The sequence below is a fragment of the Poecilia reticulata genome, linkage group LG15 (genome assembly GCF_000633615.1).
Source record: "Poecilia reticulata strain Guanapo linkage group LG15, Guppy_female_1.0+MT, whole genome shotgun sequence".
In the NCBI taxonomy this organism is placed as follows: domain Eukaryota; kingdom Metazoa; phylum Chordata; class Actinopteri; order Cyprinodontiformes; family Poeciliidae; genus Poecilia; species Poecilia reticulata.
This window is the reverse complement of record NC_024345.1, coordinates 14,080,795-14,103,099: the sequence shown is the minus strand read 5'-3', so window position 1 is coordinate 14,103,099 and position 22,305 is coordinate 14,080,795. Positions and strand designations below refer to the sequence as shown.

Here is a 22,305-nt window from a genome sequence, read left to right as displayed (position 1 = left end):
ATGAGTATATCGTTCTGATGTCTCTTTGTAGCTGTTTGTGATTGCCTTTGATAACGGGGAGCCGGTGAAGTCAAACAGTACTTTGGTGGAGATCACTGTCCTTCAGCCCTCTCTCATCCCGATCTTCACTGAGGAAGAGTATACGTGAGTATCACTGACATGCCGTTGTTGCAGCTGACTGCTCCTGTACACTCTCACACCTTGGAGCAGCTTTGAATGTGCTGCTAGACAAAGGGGGGGGGGTTGCTTACAGCGATTAGAAAGAGCGGACAAGAACAGCTTATTTGATGTCCCGTCATCTTTTCTGCTTTTTTGACAATCTGAACCATAATGACCTCATAAATTATATATTTTGATTCACGCTACAATGACGGCACTTCTCCTCATGCATTTATTATGTTTAAGCAAATTCTAGCTATCTGCATACGTCTCAATTGTTGTTTTCAGCTGTAGTATCTCAAAGCTCAGTTTTTTAGCATGACAGATCAAGTTTTATATGTATTTATATACTGGAGCAGACTGTCCATTTCAGCACCACTTTAATCCCCATTTGTTTCCATCATGGCAGATAACTGGGCTACACTCTCAGTATGTAAAGAGCCACTTTTAAAAAAGATGAACTATTTAGATGGTTAAAATGGCAGAGAGAGAAGCAGATGAGGAAAATATTCTCCCCACTGCTCTGAAATGCAACACACAGCTTTACTAGGTCATGGCTGGGTGGAGTTTTTCACTAATGATGCTACTGAAGCTTGGGAGGACGCCAAAAAGAAATGTTTTATTAAATATAAACACATTATTAACAGACCGGTTTAAGCTGCTTGGAAAAATATTGTGTGATGAAGCAATAGAGCTGATTCTTGTTGGGTATTATGTCATGCTGCCGTAGGTACTCTTCTTCTGAGATTTAGAGGATCCTTGCCAGACTTTTAAGCTTCCGAGGTCTCGTGGCAAAGTCATCTGGCGTGTAGTTAGTCATTAGGAGCTTAAAGTACAGCTTACTTTAAGTGGATTGATTTAGTATCTTGTATGTTTAGAATCCTGACAGACTCTCTTTTGTGTCCAAATTTAACAAGTCTCTCTGTCTATGCATGGAAAGGGTAATGTAAGTGCGGCTTAACCTGTCAACACGTCACTTGAGATGTTGCATCTTTTTTCACAGCTTTGTTTTCTTGTCCATGTTGCTGGTATTAGTTAAACTATGCCATGTTGAGAGTGTGTGTATGTGTGAGGTTTGTGTGCTTTTGTTGGGGTTTAAAAAGTCCATTATTAACATTTTGTGACATTAGAACCACTTTAATGTATTTTAATGAGATTTGATGTGATATACCTTTGTTGGAAGTGGAAATGATACATGATTCTCAAGAATTGCATAGATAAAACCCTCTTTCCTCTGATATCCTTATTTAAAATCTAGTGCAGCCAGTTGCCTTAAGACATGACTTTCTCTGTAAATAGAGTTAATCTGTGTTTGATTTGGTGTCAGTTTAAATACAGCTGATCTTTGTAGGTATCTAAAGTTTGTCTTACGAGATAAGTGAACACGGGCGCTGCATGGTGCAGTGGTTGGGGCGGGCGAAGAATCTCCTAAGCACGGAGGCTGCAGACTCAACGCGGCCACTCCGACTTCAGCTTGGACCTTTTGCCGCATGTCTTTCCCCCCTTCTCACTCTGCACCCTTAATGTCTGAATACTGCTAAATAAAGGCCATGATTGCAAAAAAAAGTCTTCAGAAGAAGATAATCGGACAAACCTCACCATGAATCTCCAGGACTACATTGAACAAATTAGGGACAAATTTGTGGAAATGATAAAAGGTAATAATTAATTAAAACAATAATTTGAGATATAAACATGTAGGAGTTTTTATTCTGTCATCTGAAAATGAAAAGAGTTGAAGCTAATCATAAAAGTAGTCAAGTGATTCTTGGTGAGACTGGAGGAGCTGCAGAGATTCACAGCTCAGGGGAGAGAGAATCTGTGCTCAGTGCAACAGGTAGACACACAGTCCTCGCCAGGGAGTAAACTATTACTGGAAAGAAGTCTAAGAAATTATGTTTGCATGTTTCCACAAGCAGTGTTGGGAGAAAACATGTGGAAGAAAGTTCCACATTTTTATGTTTTTATTTTTAAAGTGTAGGAAGCTGGTTGAAATGAAACATAATTAAAACCTTAACATTATTCTTTCAACCTTACAGGTAGTGTGCAGCTTTGTGGTGGTCCCAGTAAGAAAAAGTTTGTGGTTTTAACTTGACAAAGTTTTGAAAAAAGTGATAAGGACATATTTAGTAGGTGGTGTGCACCTCCATGCAGTTTTATTCAATGATTAATACACCGGGACAGCAATGTAGCCATTGAAAAGCCATTGATTGACACATTGAATGAATGGCGAGCCTGAAACACTTTGCAAATCGGTCGGCAAATCTTTGGTCACACTGACAAAGTTACCACACACAGTGGCAGGTCTACTGTAAATTATGAGCATGAAAGCATTAGCCAGGTGCTCGAGCCTCCCCTGCAGAACAAGTCTCTCTCCAGCGGAGAGAATACAATCTGCTTCCTTTGCGATTAACCGTCTACTCATTCCTCTCCTCCCAATCTCTAATGATTGTCTTCTCCCTTAAGAAACCTTTGCAACACAAATCACTTTTTAAATGTCCACAGAAGTTCTTGTCTGCCCCAGTTAGTTATAGCAGCAATCAGGTAAGCTATGCCTATAGCTCTGGGGTACACAATTAAAACATCTCAGCGGACCTTGGCTGACTTAATGATTTCTTCTCCTGCTTTATGGTTGCTCTTCCCCATCTGTCAGAGGGAAATTAGGTGCTCTAGTCATTGTTGGCTAAAACAAGATACTTGTACTGTTGTTGCTTTTTTAGCATTGTGTTGCCACTTGTTTATTTTTTTTGTCTTGTTTTTAAATTATGGAACTAAACTTATTGCATATATTTTTTGTAGCATCACAAATGCATTAGATGTTTGGCTAACCATCACAACACCATCTTTTGTAGTTTACACAAATCAAACATGATCAACAAAATGTGGGTTCTAAATTACTTTAAATATTCTTGTGACGTCAAAGTGAAAACTGTTGTTTTATAAAATAAAACAAAATAAACTAAAATAAAAACTACATAAAGATATGTAACATATAATAAGTGATTGGCTGATTTTAGTACCAGTTGGCTAGTGATCACGATGAGTTGGATATCACCTGAGCGTGCCTGAAGTGATTGCATCATAAACTCACCTGTGTCTGGACGGTCCATTCACTGGTTAATCAGAATTCTCAGCTGATATTACAGCATGAAGACAAAAGAACTCTTCAAACAAATCAGCTAATGTTATTGAAAAATATTAGTCAGGAGATGGATACAAAGAATAACTAAGGTACTTGACCTCCCCTGGAGTTCAGTTAAATTTCTTCATATTCCTTTCATGAAGAAAAGAAAGGAATATGGCAGATGCGTAAATCTGCCTGGATCAGGCCGCCCTCCCAAACTGAGTGACTGTGCAAGAAGGAGACGAGAAAGTGAGTTGGTGGTTACCTCAGCTCGTCCTTTTGCTAATCTCTGCCTCATTCACTGAGACTGCCTCAAGTTAGTGTTTGCCCTTCCTACTCCTAGAGAATTTGTCAGGCCAAAGACCCTGACACTCAGACCTACGGCAGGATTAAGGGAGCTCTGGTGGAGTCATTGACATTTCAGTCCAAAATGCCGGCCCATGTCCACTTACCCAGTAGTTGTTTGGCAGCCATTAATTTTAACCACCCTCATTGATCGTGTATAATGTTGGACATGGAGAATGCATTTAATACCTGTTCAACAAGAAATGAATATGATTTGGTGTATATCGGAGTAGGAGCATTTTTTATTTTATTTTTTCTCTCGGATTGAACCAATCTTCCACATGTCATTCCCCTGGAGCCTTTCTCCTCCTCCGTATGCTTGGTGAAGACTTTCCTGGAGCCCCAGAGAGCATCCTGGTGAACTTTACTGAAGCCTTTTGCTTTTTTCCAAGTCAGGAGCACAATCCTTAAGGGAAGTCTTAGCTTTGGTCTTAAAGCAAGCAAATGGACATGTATTTCTCCTTCTGTGTAACTGGAGATGGGGGGGGGTTAGCTTGCTGTATAACACAGGCCAGATATGCGAGTCGCTCCCTACCTTCAGTTGCTCTAAGGCTATGTTTTCTGGCCCGTTGTTACAAACCTGCTATCTGAGCAGTTTTTTGTGCTGCTTATCTCCCCTCAGCACTTCCCTTTCTAAATCTACTCTAAATCGCTTGAGACTTTTGCCTGACTGATTCCGAATATGTCATTTTATGTTCCCCTCTCCTCGTCCCCTCTGTTCACTCACAGCCAAGCTTCCACGTCCCCTGAGCTTTTCTTCTCAGGCTTTTACTATTTTGCTTTTTCTTCCCTTTGTGTTACTCGCCACTTGACAGTCAGGGGACCATCACTTTTCTAAAGGGTGTGAATAAACAGGGATTTTATATATATATATATATATATATATATATAATGTCCTCATCATTGAAGTTAGCTTTGCTCGCTCTACTTAAATATGCATTGGTGTTGATATTTATTTTTGTAGTCATGACAGTGAGTAATAAAAACATTGTTACTGTGATCCTGAGAGTTAAATGTTCTTTTAACTATCTGCCCCTGTGCCATTTACCAATTCTGCATTTGAAAACACACACACACACGCACACACACAAAACAAGATACAGGTGCATCTTAATAAATTAGAATATAATCAAAAATATAATTAATAAAAAAAATCTGTTTTAAAAGCAAAAGTAGATTATATAATTCAATATATATATATTTCAAGTGAGTACCATATTTTCCGCACTATAAGGCGCACCGGATTATAAGGCGCACCTTCAATGAATGGCCTATTCTAAAACTTTTTTCATATATAAGGCATTATAAGGCGCATAGAATAGACGCTGCAGTTTGGGTTGCCATCCGTCCTGTATTGAACCTATACGGGACGCGATTTGTTCCATACTCTACAAATGTGGATGTGTAATAATAAAGAAGTGGTCTCTGAGTACTTTATATAGTAGGCTGTCCCAGTCATTGTTTCACTCACGGTGTTGGTGTTGCGATATTTTGCCTAACTGCATTCTGGGTAACAGACCAACCGACACGCTGCTGCCGCAGTCTCTGTCTCTCTTCCCCCGACCCACCAGGCTTTAAATGTATAGGGGCAGGTCCCTTGGTAACCCTAGTCGAAGCACCCCGGCTGAATATCTAAAGCCACTTTGTTGACATAAAGAATGTCAACAAAACATTCCGACTCGGGTTGGCGAGGAGAACCTTCCGCGACTGGGCCCGGGCGTGGCCGGACGATGGTCACCCTTCTCCGTTTGCGCACAGCATGTTTGTGGAGAACGTGGTGCTAAAGTGACCTGCAGACGACCTGATTATCAGGTCGGTAGATAGGTCAGTCAAACTTTATTAGCAAACCAGCGTTCTGACAACTATCCCAGCGTTTCTTCTTCTACGGGCGAAAATGAAGTCGGCGGCTGCTTACCGTAGTTGCTAGACCTGTTGTAGCTCAATATTGGTCCAAATATGAGGCGCACCGGATTATAAGGCGCACTGTCGGTTTTTGAGGAAATTGAAGGTTTTTAGGTGTGCCTTATAGTGCGGAAAATACGGTATGTTAGAGATTTGATGAGTTTGGCTTACAGCTTATATAAACTAACATGTGCCTTCCTCAGAAATTACAGTACCGAAACAAAAATTATTTTTAAGACACAAATACGATGTTATGGCCATGTTATGATGTATGTGACCATGTTGAAGGCTACTTATTTGACAGTAGTTGAGCAGATGTTATTAGGATAAGCCACCAAAGGCTAAGAGCAAATAATTTACTGTTCAAGTATAAACATAATTTTGGAAAGGTGAGTTTATGAAAAACGTACAGGACAAAATCTTGTGCAAGTAAGAGGAATAAATAGGATTGGGAATAAAAAGTCCATTCATGGGTTTGCTGATAATACACAAGGCAAGAACTCTATGGACTACAACTATTGGATTCTTGTGTTAAGCAGTATTGATTTTTTTTTCTTCATTTCCTTATTCAGCAAGTTCCTAAGCCTGTTATTAAAATGCTTTTTAAAAAAATACACCTAATATTATCAATCCAGGATATTATATTTAAAAATTCCCTCAGAAATATCCATATAACATGAGAAATAGCCCAAATTTTAGCTAGACCGGATCAAAGGTTTTGTACTAGTCAATATATTACTCAATAAAAATATATTCTTAAAAAGCATTCCTGGATACTTTGGTAAGTAAACTGTAGCTAAGAATCACCTCCCAAATTTCAACACGGCTACGGTTCTTACATAAATCAGCAGATGACATGCTTCCATGCTATGCATCTCTTTTAGTGGCATTTTTAGCGATTTGCCAGCTGTTTATAAAAGTTATAGAGGTTCTCTGAGCCCACATATTTATGCTCACTGCCATGCATTTCAAGGCTGAGCTGTGAAAATTACACAGCATTCTCCCACACATTGGCTTTGTGCCTCACCGAAAATCTACATTTAAACAAATCAACTTCTCTGTAATCTGTTTGTCAGTGAACATTTATCCTTTAGTTCCTTTCTTTCTTTCTTGACTTGTAGTTTTAGGGCATGGGGCTTCTTAATGTAACTGAAGGGCATCAGCTGCAGGTTTGACTCTGCAGCATTGAGCCTTAAACATGTGAACTCCAGAGGCTTGCTGACCTTTTGCTCAAATCTGCTCAATAGACAGGCATCATGGAGCTGTCTAACTGACACAAAGTCATCATTGTACACATCCAAATATCAGATAAAGGTCAATGCAGAAAGACAGAGGAGACGAGCAGTGTAACATATCATTAAGGACTCACCCTGGCTTTTTAGATAAGTGTTTGTAAATGTAGTGTATGCACAATCGTGACAAATGAAATGCTTTTATGGTCAGCTTTGTCTTATTATTATCATGCATGTTTTATATGAAATAAGCAAGAAAATGCATGGTGACGCTGTAAGAAAGTCCTGGGATTAATTCCCAGCATGTTGTCGTTCCACATGGAGTTTACATGTTCTCCTGGTGAGTTTTCTCTTTGCACAAATGCTAGCTCTCCAATAGTCTACAAGCATGAATGTCCGGTCAATTGGTTACTCTAAGAGTCTCTTAGGTACGACTGTGTATAGTCGCCTGTTCTGTGTGTCTCTGTGTTGCCCTGCGATGGACTGGTGCCCTGTCCAGGGAGTACCCTGCTTCCACTTCTCCCATAACCCCCAGAGGTGAGCACCAGGTCACCTGTGACCCTCCAAGGACAAGTGCGTAATGGTTGGATCGCTATTATTTTGTAAACCCTAAGCTAAATAACATTAGCATAAACATATGTAATATATAATTTTACATGTACAGTAACCAAGTTTACTTGATAATAATAATGGATAATGGATATTAACACTAACGGTAGGGAACAAAATAAAAACGGAAAATAAGTTACTGAGTATTGTTTTGATCTTCATTGTCGCACATTTGTTGGCATTAAACACAGAAGAGGTCCTATCCTACCCGCAGAACTGCAAAGAGCATTTAAACTTTGTCCTATTTTTAAAGTTATTGCACACCTTTAATCCACTGGGAAACGCTTAAGTAGGTTTACTCGGAGTTTGCTGTTAAATTTGGTATTGACTGAAAAACTAAGCTCTCGATAAAGAACTTTTCTTTCTATCAGCTTTTATAGAAACAGAAGCTGAAATGTTTTTCAGATTTGTAATTATCATTCATCATTTGAAAATTTGCTTGCAGGCAGAGACACACACCAGGGTGGCACATCGGTTTACTAACAAAACTTACAAAACAAGATTTGAATTCATCCATCTCACTCACTGAATTGAACTGATAAATACTGAACAACTGGGTAGCATAATAAACAAGTATTCATGATTTACCCTATGTGGTACGATGAACTGTTTGTGCCATCTTGGAAGTACAATTCATTCACGATGCACATCTGAATTTAGTGTATTAAAAAAAAAACTCATCAAGCACAGGAAGGTCACACCTGTCACTCTCATATTATGCTCATTGCTTGTTTTTCAGTCTGTTGTGCATTGCAACAAAGGTACCAAGGTATAAAGTGGAGTATGGTAGACACGGCAACAGCTGCCCCTGTGGTGTGTAACAAGGTTTATCCGCCTCTGCCTTGTCTCGTAAGCATCACTCTGCCATTGGCCCTGGGGCAGAGTGCTTGCTGACACATGTGAGCCGCCCGCACCTCTCAGCGGCATGTCAGTCACTCTCTCATGTTGACACCGGGACCCTCTGCTGTCTATAGACATGTCAGGTTGCTCTTCTGTCTATGCCACTCTTCGTGCTCTAGATTAGTTTTTTTTTGTTTTTTGTTTTTTTATCTCAATTGAAAAGTAACTTTGGCCCTACTTAGGAAAAAAATTACAGGTTGAATTTAATAGAATCCCTCACCAACTGACCTTTGTAAAAAAAAAAATAATAATAAAAAATTCAAACTTTATTATTTAAGCCAGCTTTTATGCAAATATCTGGATAGTAGTAGAGCAACAATCTATCAAAGCAAGATTCTTCCACCTGTCAGTCTAAATAACCCCATTTTTCTGTCCAAGGTCCTGTTTACATGTGGTTCCACTTTTACAATAATTGGCATACTTTAGTCACAATAATATCCACCTTGGCATTCCTCAGCAGTTTTCAACCCTCAGGCAGAGCCACTTTGTAGGAAGGTGATAACAGTGTTGCCTCCTCCTGGAATTCACATTGTGTCTGCTCCAGACTGCCTTCATTTTCTTCTTAAATTGAAAGATAACCCTAAGAAAAATCAGCATATCTCACTTACCGATGCTGCAGTATGTGTTTTAACAAGCCAGACTCGTTCTTTAATCTGAGAAGACTGAAAACATTCGATCTTAAAGTTGTATTCCCTCGTTTTGCTATGTGGGAAGCCTCTTTGAGGCACACATTTTTCAGTAGTCTCACTCCAGGGGTCATTGCACCTCATTATTTTGTGTGGAAAGTGCAGAGACAGACATTTGTTGCACCTCCAAAGCAGCAAAAGTAGTAACTGTGATGAATCAATGTCTTTGATTTGCAACAAGCCACACTGGACACCACTGTTAACATCAAACTGCTGATGCTGCGGTATATGTGTTTGGTCAATCCAAAAAGTATGGAAGGTTAAAAAGTACCTCAGTTTAGCCGTCTGCATTTGTAGTTGCTGTATTCTAGGATATTTAAAAAAAAAATTTTTTCATATTGTGTTCTTGTTCTTTGGCCTGTACTTTGTCTTTTGGTGTTTTTTTTTTTTTTTTTTTTTTTTTTTTATAAACTTTTCAAATTTTTTTATTCAATAAATTGTAGCATTGTGATGTAGGGTCATATTCACTTAAGGTTAGATAAGGTCATTTACTTATTAACCACATAACATCAGCATTCTGTATCCTAGCACATTTAAGGTACAAGGGGGAAAAAAAAACTTGTGGTAGAGAAAGGTGCACAACCAATAGGTGTAATCACAACCTTGACTGGATTGTGAAGGAAAACCTATTTAGGAGTTTGGAAAGGATTCACGGTGTTGTACAAGCGGAAGCAGTGCTTCAAAAGCCACCACACACAGATGTTTTCCAGAGATGAGCTAGAATAGTCACATTGTTTGAGTTGAGCTGCTAACCAGATGCAACATCAGGAGTTTCTTACCTATGGAGAAAAAAGGACTGTATTGTGACTCAGTGTTTCAAAGTCCTCTTCCAGATGAAAGCAAATTTTAAATGTCACCTTAAGAAAAGACATGGGAAGTGTGAGATTTGTACAGTCAGTAATGATTTGGGGATTCATGTCATCGTCTAGTGTTTGTACACTGTGCAGCCATCTATTCCGACATTTTAGAGACATACGAACTTTATGGAGATGGTGATTTTATTTTCCAACAGGACTATTCTAATGTGTGAACACAAGTCATTTCTAAAAAATTTATTTATTTTTTTTCCAATATTCTAATCTCTTAAGGTGCACCTACATTAGAATCAGAAAGTTTATACATTGGTATGCGTTTATCCTGTAAAGGTTCGAGTGTCTGCACTTCACACTTCACTCGCCTTGCCTGCTGGTGGTGGCCAGAGGGCACAGTGCTGCTGGCACATGGCAGCCTCGCCTCTGTCAGACTGCCCCAGGGCAGCTGTGGCTACAGTTTAGCAGCTCACCATCTGTTGTGACTTTTTTACACTTATAATGTTGTTCAGTATAAGTGACTGATTTACAATTATATGTTAAGCATAGATTACATGATTATTATTAATTGAATTGAACATGTTTGTATATAATTACAAGGTTGAAGTGAAATATATTTAAGTGCAAGACATGATTTATTTGAATAGAAGAAGTCTTTTATTTTGAAGAATGCTTGAGTATCTGATTCTGTTTTGTCACTATCTTGCTTTGTTGATATTTTGGTTGTTTTGGTAACGAACAGCTGTTGCCGTTATCAGCTGTCGCCGTTTTCGCTCTTCAATAAAGAACTGAACAGAAAGGTTCAGTAAAAGACATACGATCCTCCGTTTTGTTTGAAGAAGCTTCACTCCGTAACACCATCATCAGCATGTCCATGTGTGCATGAATGGGTGAATGACTGAATGTTATGTAAATTGCTTTGGGGTCCTCAGGACTTGATAAAGTGCTATATAAGTACAAGTACAGGTCATTATGATTGTGTGCTCTTTCCAAAACAGTGACACATTTCCTGCAGTTGTTGTGAACTATAGCCAACTTTGGAATTGAATTTGAAATTAGATATTATGTAAAGTAAACACTGAATCATACTTTATATACAACATTGAGAGAATAAGCGAAATAAAAAACAAATTTCACAATAGCATAACCCGTTTTCTCAGTGAGATGATGTCATCTTCAAATCGTTCCTCAACACCTACAGCTTTACCTTGCCTCTATTGGAGCTGTAATTTCCATGAAGAACAGGGGAAATCATTTCAGCTAGAAATCAATACGCACCTTTTTGGACAGGTATGTATTGTATTAGAAAGGTTTGTAACGTGGATGTTTTCGACAAGATATTTGAGTGATATCTGTTTCTAACCAACTCTGCAAATATTACATTTAAAGAATTTCTTGAATGAATTGGTAGATAGATACTTGCAGTCTCAGCAATTTTCAGAATGAATGAATGAATACATAAGTTTGTTCATTCATTAATAATCACATAAGGACAAATAATGCCAAAGGACAAAGCAGTAGGCTGAATCCCAACATACCTTATCCCTCTGCAAATTTTTTTGTTTTTGTATCTTTAAGTGAAAAACCTTAAGGTTTCTTGGGGATTTACAGTTAAAATCTTCCATAATCTGAAGACTTTATCACAGTGCCACAGCCACAAACTGGGAACGTTATCCTCCTCAAAGTATTTCACCATCAATAAGAGGAAAAAAAAAACTACAAAAGGAATGTTGCTTTTCTGCTCAGCTCTCTTTTTCGATCTGCTGCTCATGCCCTTACACAGTCCTATTCTGAGGGAGAGAATGCTTTGCTTTATTATGCAGCTACTGTGTGATATACACAGACATGTGGCACCACTTTAAGATTTGTTTATTTTTGTTTGTTTTTTTTTGTTGTTGTTGGTTTTTTTTACCTCAACCACATTTTGCTGAAAGAAGAAAATAATTTAACTAACTAACTTATGCACCTGTGAGATAAACTGTGTTGATTGGCTTGATCTGCAGGATAAATGATATTACATGGCAAAACCTAGTAAAGTAAATGGAGAGTATTGGAACAGTAAGCGAACGTGTTACTCTTTCAAATGTTTTTTCATCTTGCAAAATTTTGCATTCATACTGGGAGTAGTGTCTGTTGCCAGTATTGTTTTTTCCATGTTTCTCTCTGTATGGCATTTTAATTGTGCATCTAATTGTAATTGTTGTGTAACCTTTGCCGTGTCTTACTCAGGGCTTCTTTCTAATGCAACTTACCTGTACAAGTCAAATTATTCTATGATTGCAGTCATGTCTTCTGATTTGCCTAAATTTGTCAGTTGTTGATTTGATGTAATTATGTATGATGTCATGTTATAGCTGTATCCTTTCTCGTGTTAATAATCCCTTTTTTATGAAATGCGCAATTCCAATTTCTGTTTTGCCTTCCACTGAGACACAAACGAACAAAAGTTTTTGGTCAGAGTAGAATCTCTAACACTATATAAATTAGTTACAATGCAAGCTAACAGGGGAATCTAGCTTACACATTTACAACAAATGTTGTTTCTGTATTTTTGAAGAGAAACAACCTCATACTGGATGAATCCTTGCAAACACATTGGCCAGTCAAGAGCTCCACACTCCAAATGTTTAAGTGAAGCGTTATGCACTCTTTTAGAAGTTCATGCACTATTTCCAAATAAGATCCAGTTTTAAATAAACTGACATTATTTTGTGTGACCCTAACTATGTTTGTTTTTGTTTTTCTTAGAAAATGTAAAACACAGACACATTTACATTTTTGTTGGACACAACAACTGACCGTTCAGTTATACTTTCTTCTACTGTCTTTATACTGATTTGACCAAAGTGCTGGACAGCAATGGCTGCCTTACCACTTGTTTGATGTCTTTCCAGGTTTCTGCCAGTGAAAGAGCTGTCTCCAGTTGGCACTGCAGTGGGAACTATTTTAGCTGCTGCTATGAATCAAACCATCTTCTACTCCATTGTTGGAGGAAATGAACTAGGTATGGCCTACAGATCAAATACGGTGCAGGAAATGAAGACTAATTGAATTTTCTCTGGGTACAAGATACAAATAGGTTTTTCCACATACTTCCTACCTAGGATTGTCTGTGACACAGACTGCGGCTTTGAAAAAAAACAGCTTTTTATTTGTTATTTGATTAGAGAGAAACTCCTATCTTAGGTGCAAAATTGTTTGTACTACCATATACTGAGAATGAGTTTGGTTTTTTGTTGTAAAGTGTCCCTGAGGAAAAACAAAAAACAGGATTTTTCTTAATATTGAAGGCGACAGAGTATATATTAACTCCATCTTTGCATAGATATAGAAAATCACATTTCTGTTGCACTCACTTTAAATGGCTTGCTAAACTTGTTGGCAAAGAGAAACAAAAAATATTTTACATTTGACAAGTGACAAACAAATCAAATTCAATCAAAAGCAGAAATAAGAAGGAGGAAAACACCCTTTTTTTTTAATAGTCACCATGTTTTCTTGTTTTCAGGTCACTTTAAAGTGGACAGCAGCACAGGTGTCATCTCCATTGCCCGACCTCTGGATTATGAGAATATAACCAGCTACGTTCTCAGGGTGCAAGCAGATTCTTTGGGAGTTGTCATGTCCAACCTGCGTGTGCCTTCTAAAAGTAAGAAATAACTTTTAAATATAGATCTATTACCATGGTTTTTTGACAGACTATAATAGTAAAATCATATTTGATTTAAATGTTCGCTGCATTTCTCCATCACAAGCTGCTTTGTGTGGTTTGTTATATTGATGTTTTAAAACATGTCAAATGCTTTGACATGTTTTTTTTTCTTTTTACTCGGAACACATTCTAACACAGAAAAGCAACATCTTCACATAACTAGATAGATGATTTGCTTTGTGTGAGTTTGTAAGGTTTTTTTTGTTTGTTTGTTTTTTGACCCATTGTTTAAGATTAACTAGAAAATTCCAGTGTGATTTAAAATGGGCAGCAATAGCAGAAACTACTGGAGAAGGTTTGTCTAATATAATTATTATAACATATATTCATCTGTCCCTGCTTTAAATGTATTTTAATAATATATCCATCATCATTTGTTTTAATTTATGCTTTTCTTCTCTATATGGGGAATGTCTGAGATTATTCATAGAAAAAAAATATCTAATTAATTCATCTCGTTCTTTCTTTTTTTTTTAAGTGAAATATGCTTAAAAATGTGCTTTTTCATTTAAGGGTTGTGCTTCCCATATTTCTGTTAAAATATATAGGGTAACACTTTATTTGAAGGGGTTTGCATAAGACTGACATGACACTGTCATAAACATGACATAACACCTGTCATGAACATAAAGAAGTCTTTAAGAATGTTTGACAGTTGTCATAAAGTGTCATTCGGTAAATAATGACACTTTTAATGCAAAGTTGCTCTAAAAGTTGCATTAAAAGTCAATTAAAAGTGCCAACTTTGCATGATTTTGTAAATAATTACAATTTAATGCAAAGTTGGCATTTTTAATAGACTTTCAGTGCAACTTTTAGAGCAACTTTGCATTAAAAGTGTCATTATTTTCCAAATGACACTTCATGACAGCAATCATAAACATTCATAAAGACTTCTTTATGTTCATAACAGATGTTATGTCATGTTTATAACAGTGTTATGTCAGTTTTAAGCACACCCCTTCAAATAAAGTGTTACCGAATATAGTTACTTAGTTTGGGTTGGTCCAAGTATATGAATTTAGAAATGGCCTTAATAGCCTAATCTATTAGCATTTTTATATTATCATTATTATTTAAGGCTATCATTTAAAGAAAACTCTCATATAATTTCCTTGCACAGACAGAGGCATATTTCAAATGGTTAATTTTGGTAGGTTTTTCAATCATGGCTTGGAGCTGCTGGAAACCCAGTTTCTTAGATAATTTAAATTCATCATAAGACTATTGAAAAAGAAGAGATTTTTAATGCATAAATATAATATCCTATGTTGTTCGTCACAAAATCAGGAGAATAAAAACACTGAAAAATGTTGCTATGTTTACAACAAATGTATAAAAAGTAAGAGTCTAACTCTTTGCTTTAAATTGTTGAAATAATTTTTTTTCGTATACTCTTTTGTATTGAACTGCATGCACTAATGACCCTAGAATTCCATATTCTAGAGTTCTAAATCTTTTCAGGCTCCACGTGCGTTAAATTGTAGGTATTACAGATTTCTCTATATACTTCCACAAATACAAGTTTTAAATGCTATCGTGGATTTATTTTGTTTTGTTTGTAGCTGACAGGGACTTTAGATAACACCTTCTCTGATATCATTACTACATCTAGGTTTTCATTAGGCTTGTTAATGGCCAGTTTACTGACATACAAGTTCCCTACGATGACAAATAATACGCTGCCTCCAAACTTGGTCAAGGAATAATCGATGGCCTGCTCTTCACGCCTCTCATCTTCTCACTCTGTGTGGCCCTCACATTGTAATGACAGTAATTACAAGTAAACAGTAGTCAGGCACACAAACCATAAGAGGGCTCTTGTCTCACACATAAGGGAGAGTTTTTGAGTGGGCAGATGCATTTTTCTTTCCTCACTTGTAACAAATTATGGAGGCTTTACAATAAAGAACAGCTTTTATCTCAGGGTTATGATAATTGAGTTAAGTTGTACACCACTGGTGTACTTTTGGGTCAGTGAAAATATCTCACTTACCCAGAAGGGAGAGCACTCTGGGTATGTGATTGCTAGTCTTAAGACAAGTGCAGAGTTTATGTATGTAATACATTCTGTACACACACATTAATTTATCATAAGGTCAGAATGTAAGACAGTTATGCTCTGTAGATGGGAACACACCCATTACTGCTCTCCTCTCTGAAGCGATCCTTTCGTTTAATGGGCCTATTTTTTTTTACCCATGCATTTACATTATGAGTGTGTAAAAAATAACTAGAGAAGGAAGGACACTTGCTGTATATGTTTTAAAAGTCTGGGAGGAATGTGGGCACTTTTAAAAACAGAAAGGGAGGAGAGATAAACTCATCCCCTTGAGCCCTGTCCATACATGATTCACACTGTAGCCAATGTGTATGCAATTTAATGTGATGTGTTGGGGTTTCTTTCCAACTTCCCTTGATGCATCCTTAGTTTCACTGCAGGATGACTTTACATTTTTGTGAAGAGAAAGAGGTCCTTGATATTGTATTTGTCCAACCGGCAGACCTGGAGGGTTCGTATGAGTGCTGACGATTGCTAAAGAAAAATGCAAACAATGAAATATGTGAAGCTTCACTAAAAGGCCATTGATTAATTTTAAATTCTGTGTAGGATGTAATTGTTCTAATTAAGATTATCCAAAGCTTCAAATAATGGATTGACTTACGGAGTCTTTCCCACATTTTTTTGTCATAAAGCCTAAGTAGGAGGGCTAATAAACTGATAGAGCAACAATAAGGTTTAGATCACAGAATTTCAATGCAATAGAATGGCCCAGTCAAAGTCCAGGCCTAAAATTATTGGATAATCTGTATGAATTCTCCATCTAGTCAGACTGAGTTTGAGCTATTTTAAAAAGAACATATATAAAATCACTTCAGATAGTTATCATAGCCAATTAGAAATTACCTAATAAAAAGGTTGGCTTTTCATGTTTATATTTTTTACATTTTTACAATTTAAAACCTGATAGTAATTATTTCAGAAGTGACCATCTTTGAAAGTATGAAATAAAAAAAGGTTTCTTTAAAAAAAAAAAAGATACTTCTGTGTTATTTTCCATGAAGTAATACATTTCAGAGTAGTCTTGGGAATAGAAGAACTTACTCTGATCTGACAGTTTCAAGGCCAGATTATGCAGCATCTGATTATCTACAGGCCACATGACTGAATAAGCTTCTGGGTGTTAAAGATGAAAGTTTCCTAACCGATCTTCTTTCTTTTCTTTTCTTTTTTTCATTTATAAATGTATGAGGGTTCAGCAAACTTGGCTTATTAGACTCTTGAAATACAGTGACTCACTCAAATTGGTGTTTCTCACAGTACATGCCAAAGTTTTTTGGTTTCACATTGCCTAAGATAAATGGAAATTAGACCTGCATTTTTAGCTCAAGTGAAAGTCTGTCCAGAACTTTATTTGTTCATTTATTTACATTGTTACCTTTGTTTTGTTTTGTTTTGTTTTTTTGCTTTTTGCAGCCAACACTGCCAAGGTGTTTATTTATGTAGAGGATGAAAATGACCACCCGCCCGTCTTCTCCAGAACGCTCTACATAGGTGGCGTGACTGAAGACACCAAGATTTTCAGCTCTGTTCTCAAAATAGTGGTAAGAAAATAGAAAATAAGTTGTTTTTTTTGTTGTTGTTTTTTGATGCAGTATATGTAGAGGGAATTGGCTGAACCTGCAGTGCCTGATTCCCTTCCCTGGCCGCCTTGGTGTAACAATTCATCCGATCAGCTTTACTCCGCACAGTTTGATCTGTTCCACTATCTCTGGTTACATCACTTTGTCAGTTTTGCTCTATTTGTTGTCTACTTTCATTCACAAGCAGGTAAAACCTGCACATAGTTTTCAATATACAAAAATAGAAATATGTTGCAATATGTTGGTCATATGTTTTTGTTACTGAGCTCCCCTGCAATATTTAACTTGTGAAGCTTTGGTCATTCTCTAACTTACAGTGTAAGATAAACTGATAAAACGGATAAAACTAATGATAAAACTAATTTTTAGATGATGCTTTCCAACTTTTCTCAAAATGGTATTTCTATTTATTGTACATATATGATAAAATCTCTCTTGATAGTTACCATTTTAACTGAATATTTGTATTTTTCTCACTTGTATTGCTCCAGGGGCCAATTCTAGCCTTCCTCTCACAGAAGATGAAATAAACAAAAAGAATATAGATATCATTGACGGTTTTGATGCATTTGGGCTCAGCTGACAGAAGTGAAATCTTTGCTGCAAGAAAAACCCGATGTCTATACTCTGACAGGTTGTGACAGTGCTTTTATTGATCCACACATCAATAAGATCCTTGCTTGGTACCTTCTCCAACAGGAAAACAAGCAGAAAAGTAAAACAAAAGTTCCTTTTTAAAACATCTTCACTTATCAAGAATTGTTTGTGATTGGGTAACAGTAAAGCCCCAGACAACTACTCTGTAAAGTAATCATGTATAAACCCAAACTGTAGACATGGTTATTTAAACTTTCTATAACAGTGTTTATTGCAGGAACTTTCAAAGTATTTTGTGAAATTGTTTGTATGTAGTATTAGAATAAAACAAAAAGGCAACTTCTTTTTGTCTTATTTAACTTGGAATGTACCAAAGTGTTTACTACTAAGTGTGGCAGTTCGTTATATACCATACTTACAAAACTGACAGCTGTTTTCCCCTCCACTGGATGATATTTGAAGATTAAGGTTATAAAAAAGTTTACGTCTCATTTTGCTCCACAGAAACATACGAGTATTGCAAGTGTTTTATAAATACATTTAATTATGTTTTTAAGGTTTCATTTTGGTAGTGCGTACTTAAGATAATGAATGTTCAATTAAGCAGATAAATCTGTTCTTTGATTAAAAAAGTATGTTTCCTTGGGAAACGTAATTTTATTCAAAGACTAACCCGACTCATGGCAATGCAAATTACTCTTTTGGGCTTCCCTTGTGACTGCCTGTTCCCATGCCGTTTAAAATTGTGAATAGTTGTACTTAAGCATGAGAAGCTCCCAGGCTTATTTCATAAAAGTTCATTCTTTGGTGCCTTTAAAGAAGAACTATGTGTATGCTAATCCTGAAGCACAGACTTCTGGTGCCCTACTTTAAGCACCTCACTGTGTGTCCATAACAATTTAAGGGATTTCTTTCTCTCCGTAATGTTGGCAAATGTAATCCATAAAATATACGCTGGTGAGAATATCTGACTGTATTGACTTTTGCACTTTCTTCAAGACTGCATCCAATGCTATGTATCCCCTCTGTCTCAATTGCAAGACAAAAAAAAAAGAGATTGCTGCAATTTATCAGTGTCACCACATACACAAACAAAACACACTTGTATCTGAGCTCAGTGGCTGATCAGATTTGCTCAGTCCTTGATGGTCAAAGTTTAAATAAAATGTACATTTTAAAGAACATATACATATACCCCCTGCTTTTTGGTGGGGTTTTGTGAGCTAAAAATGAGCTCATTGTTAGGCTGCCTGACCAAACATTTTTGTTCAGTCCCCACACTCCCATTATCAAGCACACCAGGCTGCTGTTTTCTCTGAAAATATCACTCTGCTCTACCTCATCAAAACCAAGTGTCAGGCACATAGCAATAATTGGATGCACATAATGTCACTGGAGACAAATTTGGATTTGTTGCTTATAAATACCAGCAAGACACTTTTCCACCATGTCAATTGGACTTTTTCACAGTACACGTTCCAGTAGGTAATGGGCAGGTATATTACTCATGGCTCTAAACCTCCTTGGCACATGCTTGGTATTTATTAAAAGTGAATTAGAGCACTTAGAGCAACATTGCCATTTGACCTCTTTTTCTAAATATTATGTTGATCATTTTTAATTTCTTTTCCACTTTGTTACTACATGCTGCTTTTCTATTACAGGCCACTGATAAGGACACGGGAAACTTCAGCGCCATGGCATATCGCCTAATTATACCTCCCACAGCAGAGGGTCAGAACAGCTTTGTCATCGAGGCCTACACTGGAATCATTAAGTCAGCCATCATGTTTCGAAATATGCGAAGGTCCTACTTCAAGTTTGAAGTCATTGCCACTGATAACTATGGGAAAGGTTTCAGCAGCAGTGCTGAAGTGGTGGTGAGTATTCTGTTTAGAGGTTTTTGCAGTCTGCACTGTGAGTATGTACACATTACTAAGCACAAATTCCAAGGCGATTATGTACTCCTAGTTGTTGACTAACATGTCACCAGTATAGTAGCAGCCTATTGATTTATTGTAATAGCAGCTTGCAGAGCAAACCGATGCATAAATTGTCAGATTTGTTTTTTCCTCAATTCCTGTACGATGTGTAACTTTTGTTTTAGACACCTGATTTGCTTGCCTGCTATTTTATATGGGATTTTTATTAAATACTACTCAATTTCCCTATATTATTCCTATATTATTAGTAACTTGAGTCAAACTCAGACCAACACTCTTTCATATATTTATAGGTAGAATTTCAGAAAATGCTCTTTTAGCTATCATTGTTGCTGTTTTCAGTCACACTGTACATGACCAGAAATCACAGAACTTTGAGTCATAAATAATGCAGAACACAAACAATTCTTATCGAATATCAACCCTAATAAGTTTGTATTAAACAATCTTATATACTTGTTCTACTTGAGGCATCACAAAATGTGCAGTTGAAAACATTAGAAGGCATCAGATTTTATCAGGTAAAAGGGTGTTTGTTTTTTCAGCCATGAGATCTGAAAACTCCCGCTAAAACTTATTTTCAAAAGGCTCATCAATATGCCGGAGAAAGTCCACAACTGGTTGCCAAAACAGATACACACAAACAATTTTACACAAAAAGAAAACATAACTATACATACCTTATTTTTACAAGAACACAAACACACAATCCCGTGCACTCACAAGAAAACATATGTAGCTCAAAACCTTCAGAAATAGTTTGAAGACTTTGACTTTCAGCTATGAACTTTAAAAATAAAAAAACTATATAGTTATTGTGCTTAATTTTAGAATTGCAACATATGATGACATTGGCATTTACAGTTTGTTTTGGTTGGCTATATAGAATAAAGTTTTACTTGTGCATCTGAGGAGTAGTGGCAACATATGTTATTCACAACAATCATTAAAAAGATGCTGGTTATGTGTAAAGGTGAAATTGGTTTACCTCCGTTAAAGCTGCTCTGTTAGTATTACTGCTAACTTGTTAAAGGACATTTATCTTTTGCCTTAAAATGCTTATGCAGTGCATTATAGTTTAGTGAACTGCATCATTCGTAGAGGGCAAAAGCTCTCAATGTGTGGCCTTAGCCACTAGCTAATAATAAAATTAAAGTTATTTGTTTCAGTACAGAAATTAACTCAAAATTATATATGCCTCTGCCTTGCTTTATGTTTGCCTTTCATTGAAATAATTTACCCAAGCACCCACTGTTTCTGTTCTGCTGTTCCCCAAATACAGTTTCTATTTTTTTTTTTTGTTTTGTTTTTTTGTTGTTTTTTTTTGCCCTTACTGTGGGGAGGCTTTTTTTTTCATTGCAGTGAAATATGTCTGGCTAACAGGTCTCTAATGAGACAGAAGGAGGGTCTGGGACATTGCCTGAATATGAGAGAGCGGCGAGTGCATAAGCATGGCACTCGTTAATTTTCAAGGGGAAACCTAATTTTCCAAGAGCCACATGGGAGATTTGGCTTCAGAGCACAGAGGCCATTGCCTATGCACTTAACTGTGGTATCAGAATTATAGACCTGCTAGGTTTGCCGCATGGCACCAATACAAGCAGGCAATTACAGGGTCTGACTTGCTGCATCAAAAGAATCATTTAAATGAGTCGGCCAAACTCACAGTGGGGCACATGAATAACTCGCCTAATCACAATTTATCTTGATTTCCTGTGGTCTTTTTAACTCATGGTCCCATTTTTTTTCTGTCTCCCCACCTCTTCCTCCCTCCTCTGTGCTCCACTCACTTTCTCAGGTTTCAGTAGTCAACGCATTAGACATGCAGGTCGTTGTCTCCTCTGTCCCTCCCTACTTAGTAGAAGAGAAGAAGGAGGAGATCATTAGGTAAGACATGAGTCAATCTTCAAATTTGAAAGTAAATAAGTCAGTTTCCTCGTAAAAAGAGAAGCATGGTAGAGGGTATGCAGAACTACATATAAATTATGTCTGTGCTCATTCTCATGTTGTCTGAAGCATAAATATGTTAAATAATTACCCTATGCAATACTATATGTATAAATGTACATCTGAGTAATGTCAGATAAAGTGTAATTGAGCCGCAAAATAGTAAATTTTCTTGACCTGCATTATTTTTCACTCACTCCATGTTTCCTTCATTTGTGAACAAGAGTATTTAGTTGCTCAATTCAAAATTTGAAACCCATAAATGTATGACCCAGTAATATATTTCCAGCCTGTATTTCTGTTTTTTTTTATTATTGTGATTTATAAGCTAATGAAAACCTCAAATTCAGTCCCTCCAAAACATTACCACACCAGTATAGCATAATAGACAGTGATGCTCTGTAAAGAGGTTTAGCCCATTAATAAAGAAGATAACTGTTCAGATTCATGCCTTTGTTAATATTGATAGAATCTAAGTTTATGCAACTGGGAGAATGCATTCCCAGTTCCTTTGTAGTGTTTTTAAGAGCTGCCAAACAGAGTTATCATGGTGAAAGTGTCTTGACTGCAAAGGTTATAAACAATGTCAGAAAGCTGATGAAACCCAACAGTGAAAAATTCTGCTAGATTTATATTTCCAACCAAAATCATCAGCACTTAAAACCTTACTGAAAACCAATTAGAACCAATCCCCC

At 36.9% G+C, this 22,305-nt stretch overlaps 1 protein-coding gene across 10 annotated transcripts in view; it reads left to right on the top strand.

The window, feature by feature from the left end:
- The window catches only part of LOC103476800 (protocadherin-15), a 197,137-nt gene that overhangs the window by 145,607 nt on the left and 29,225 nt on the right, over positions 1-22,305 (top strand). For all 10 annotated transcript variants that reach the window (XM_008429400.2, XM_008429399.2, XM_008429402.2 and 7 more), the window contains 6 exons: positions 32-144; positions 12,661-12,770; positions 13,275-13,415; positions 16,957-17,084; positions 19,385-19,600; positions 21,462-21,550. In XM_008429400.2, the coding sequence (XP_008427622.1) occupies positions 32-144; positions 12,661-12,770; positions 13,275-13,415; positions 16,957-17,084; positions 19,385-19,600; positions 21,462-21,550 (797 nt within the window). The remainder of the gene's footprint in view (positions 1-31; positions 145-12,660; positions 12,771-13,274; positions 13,416-16,956; positions 17,085-19,384; positions 19,601-21,461; positions 21,551-22,305) is intronic.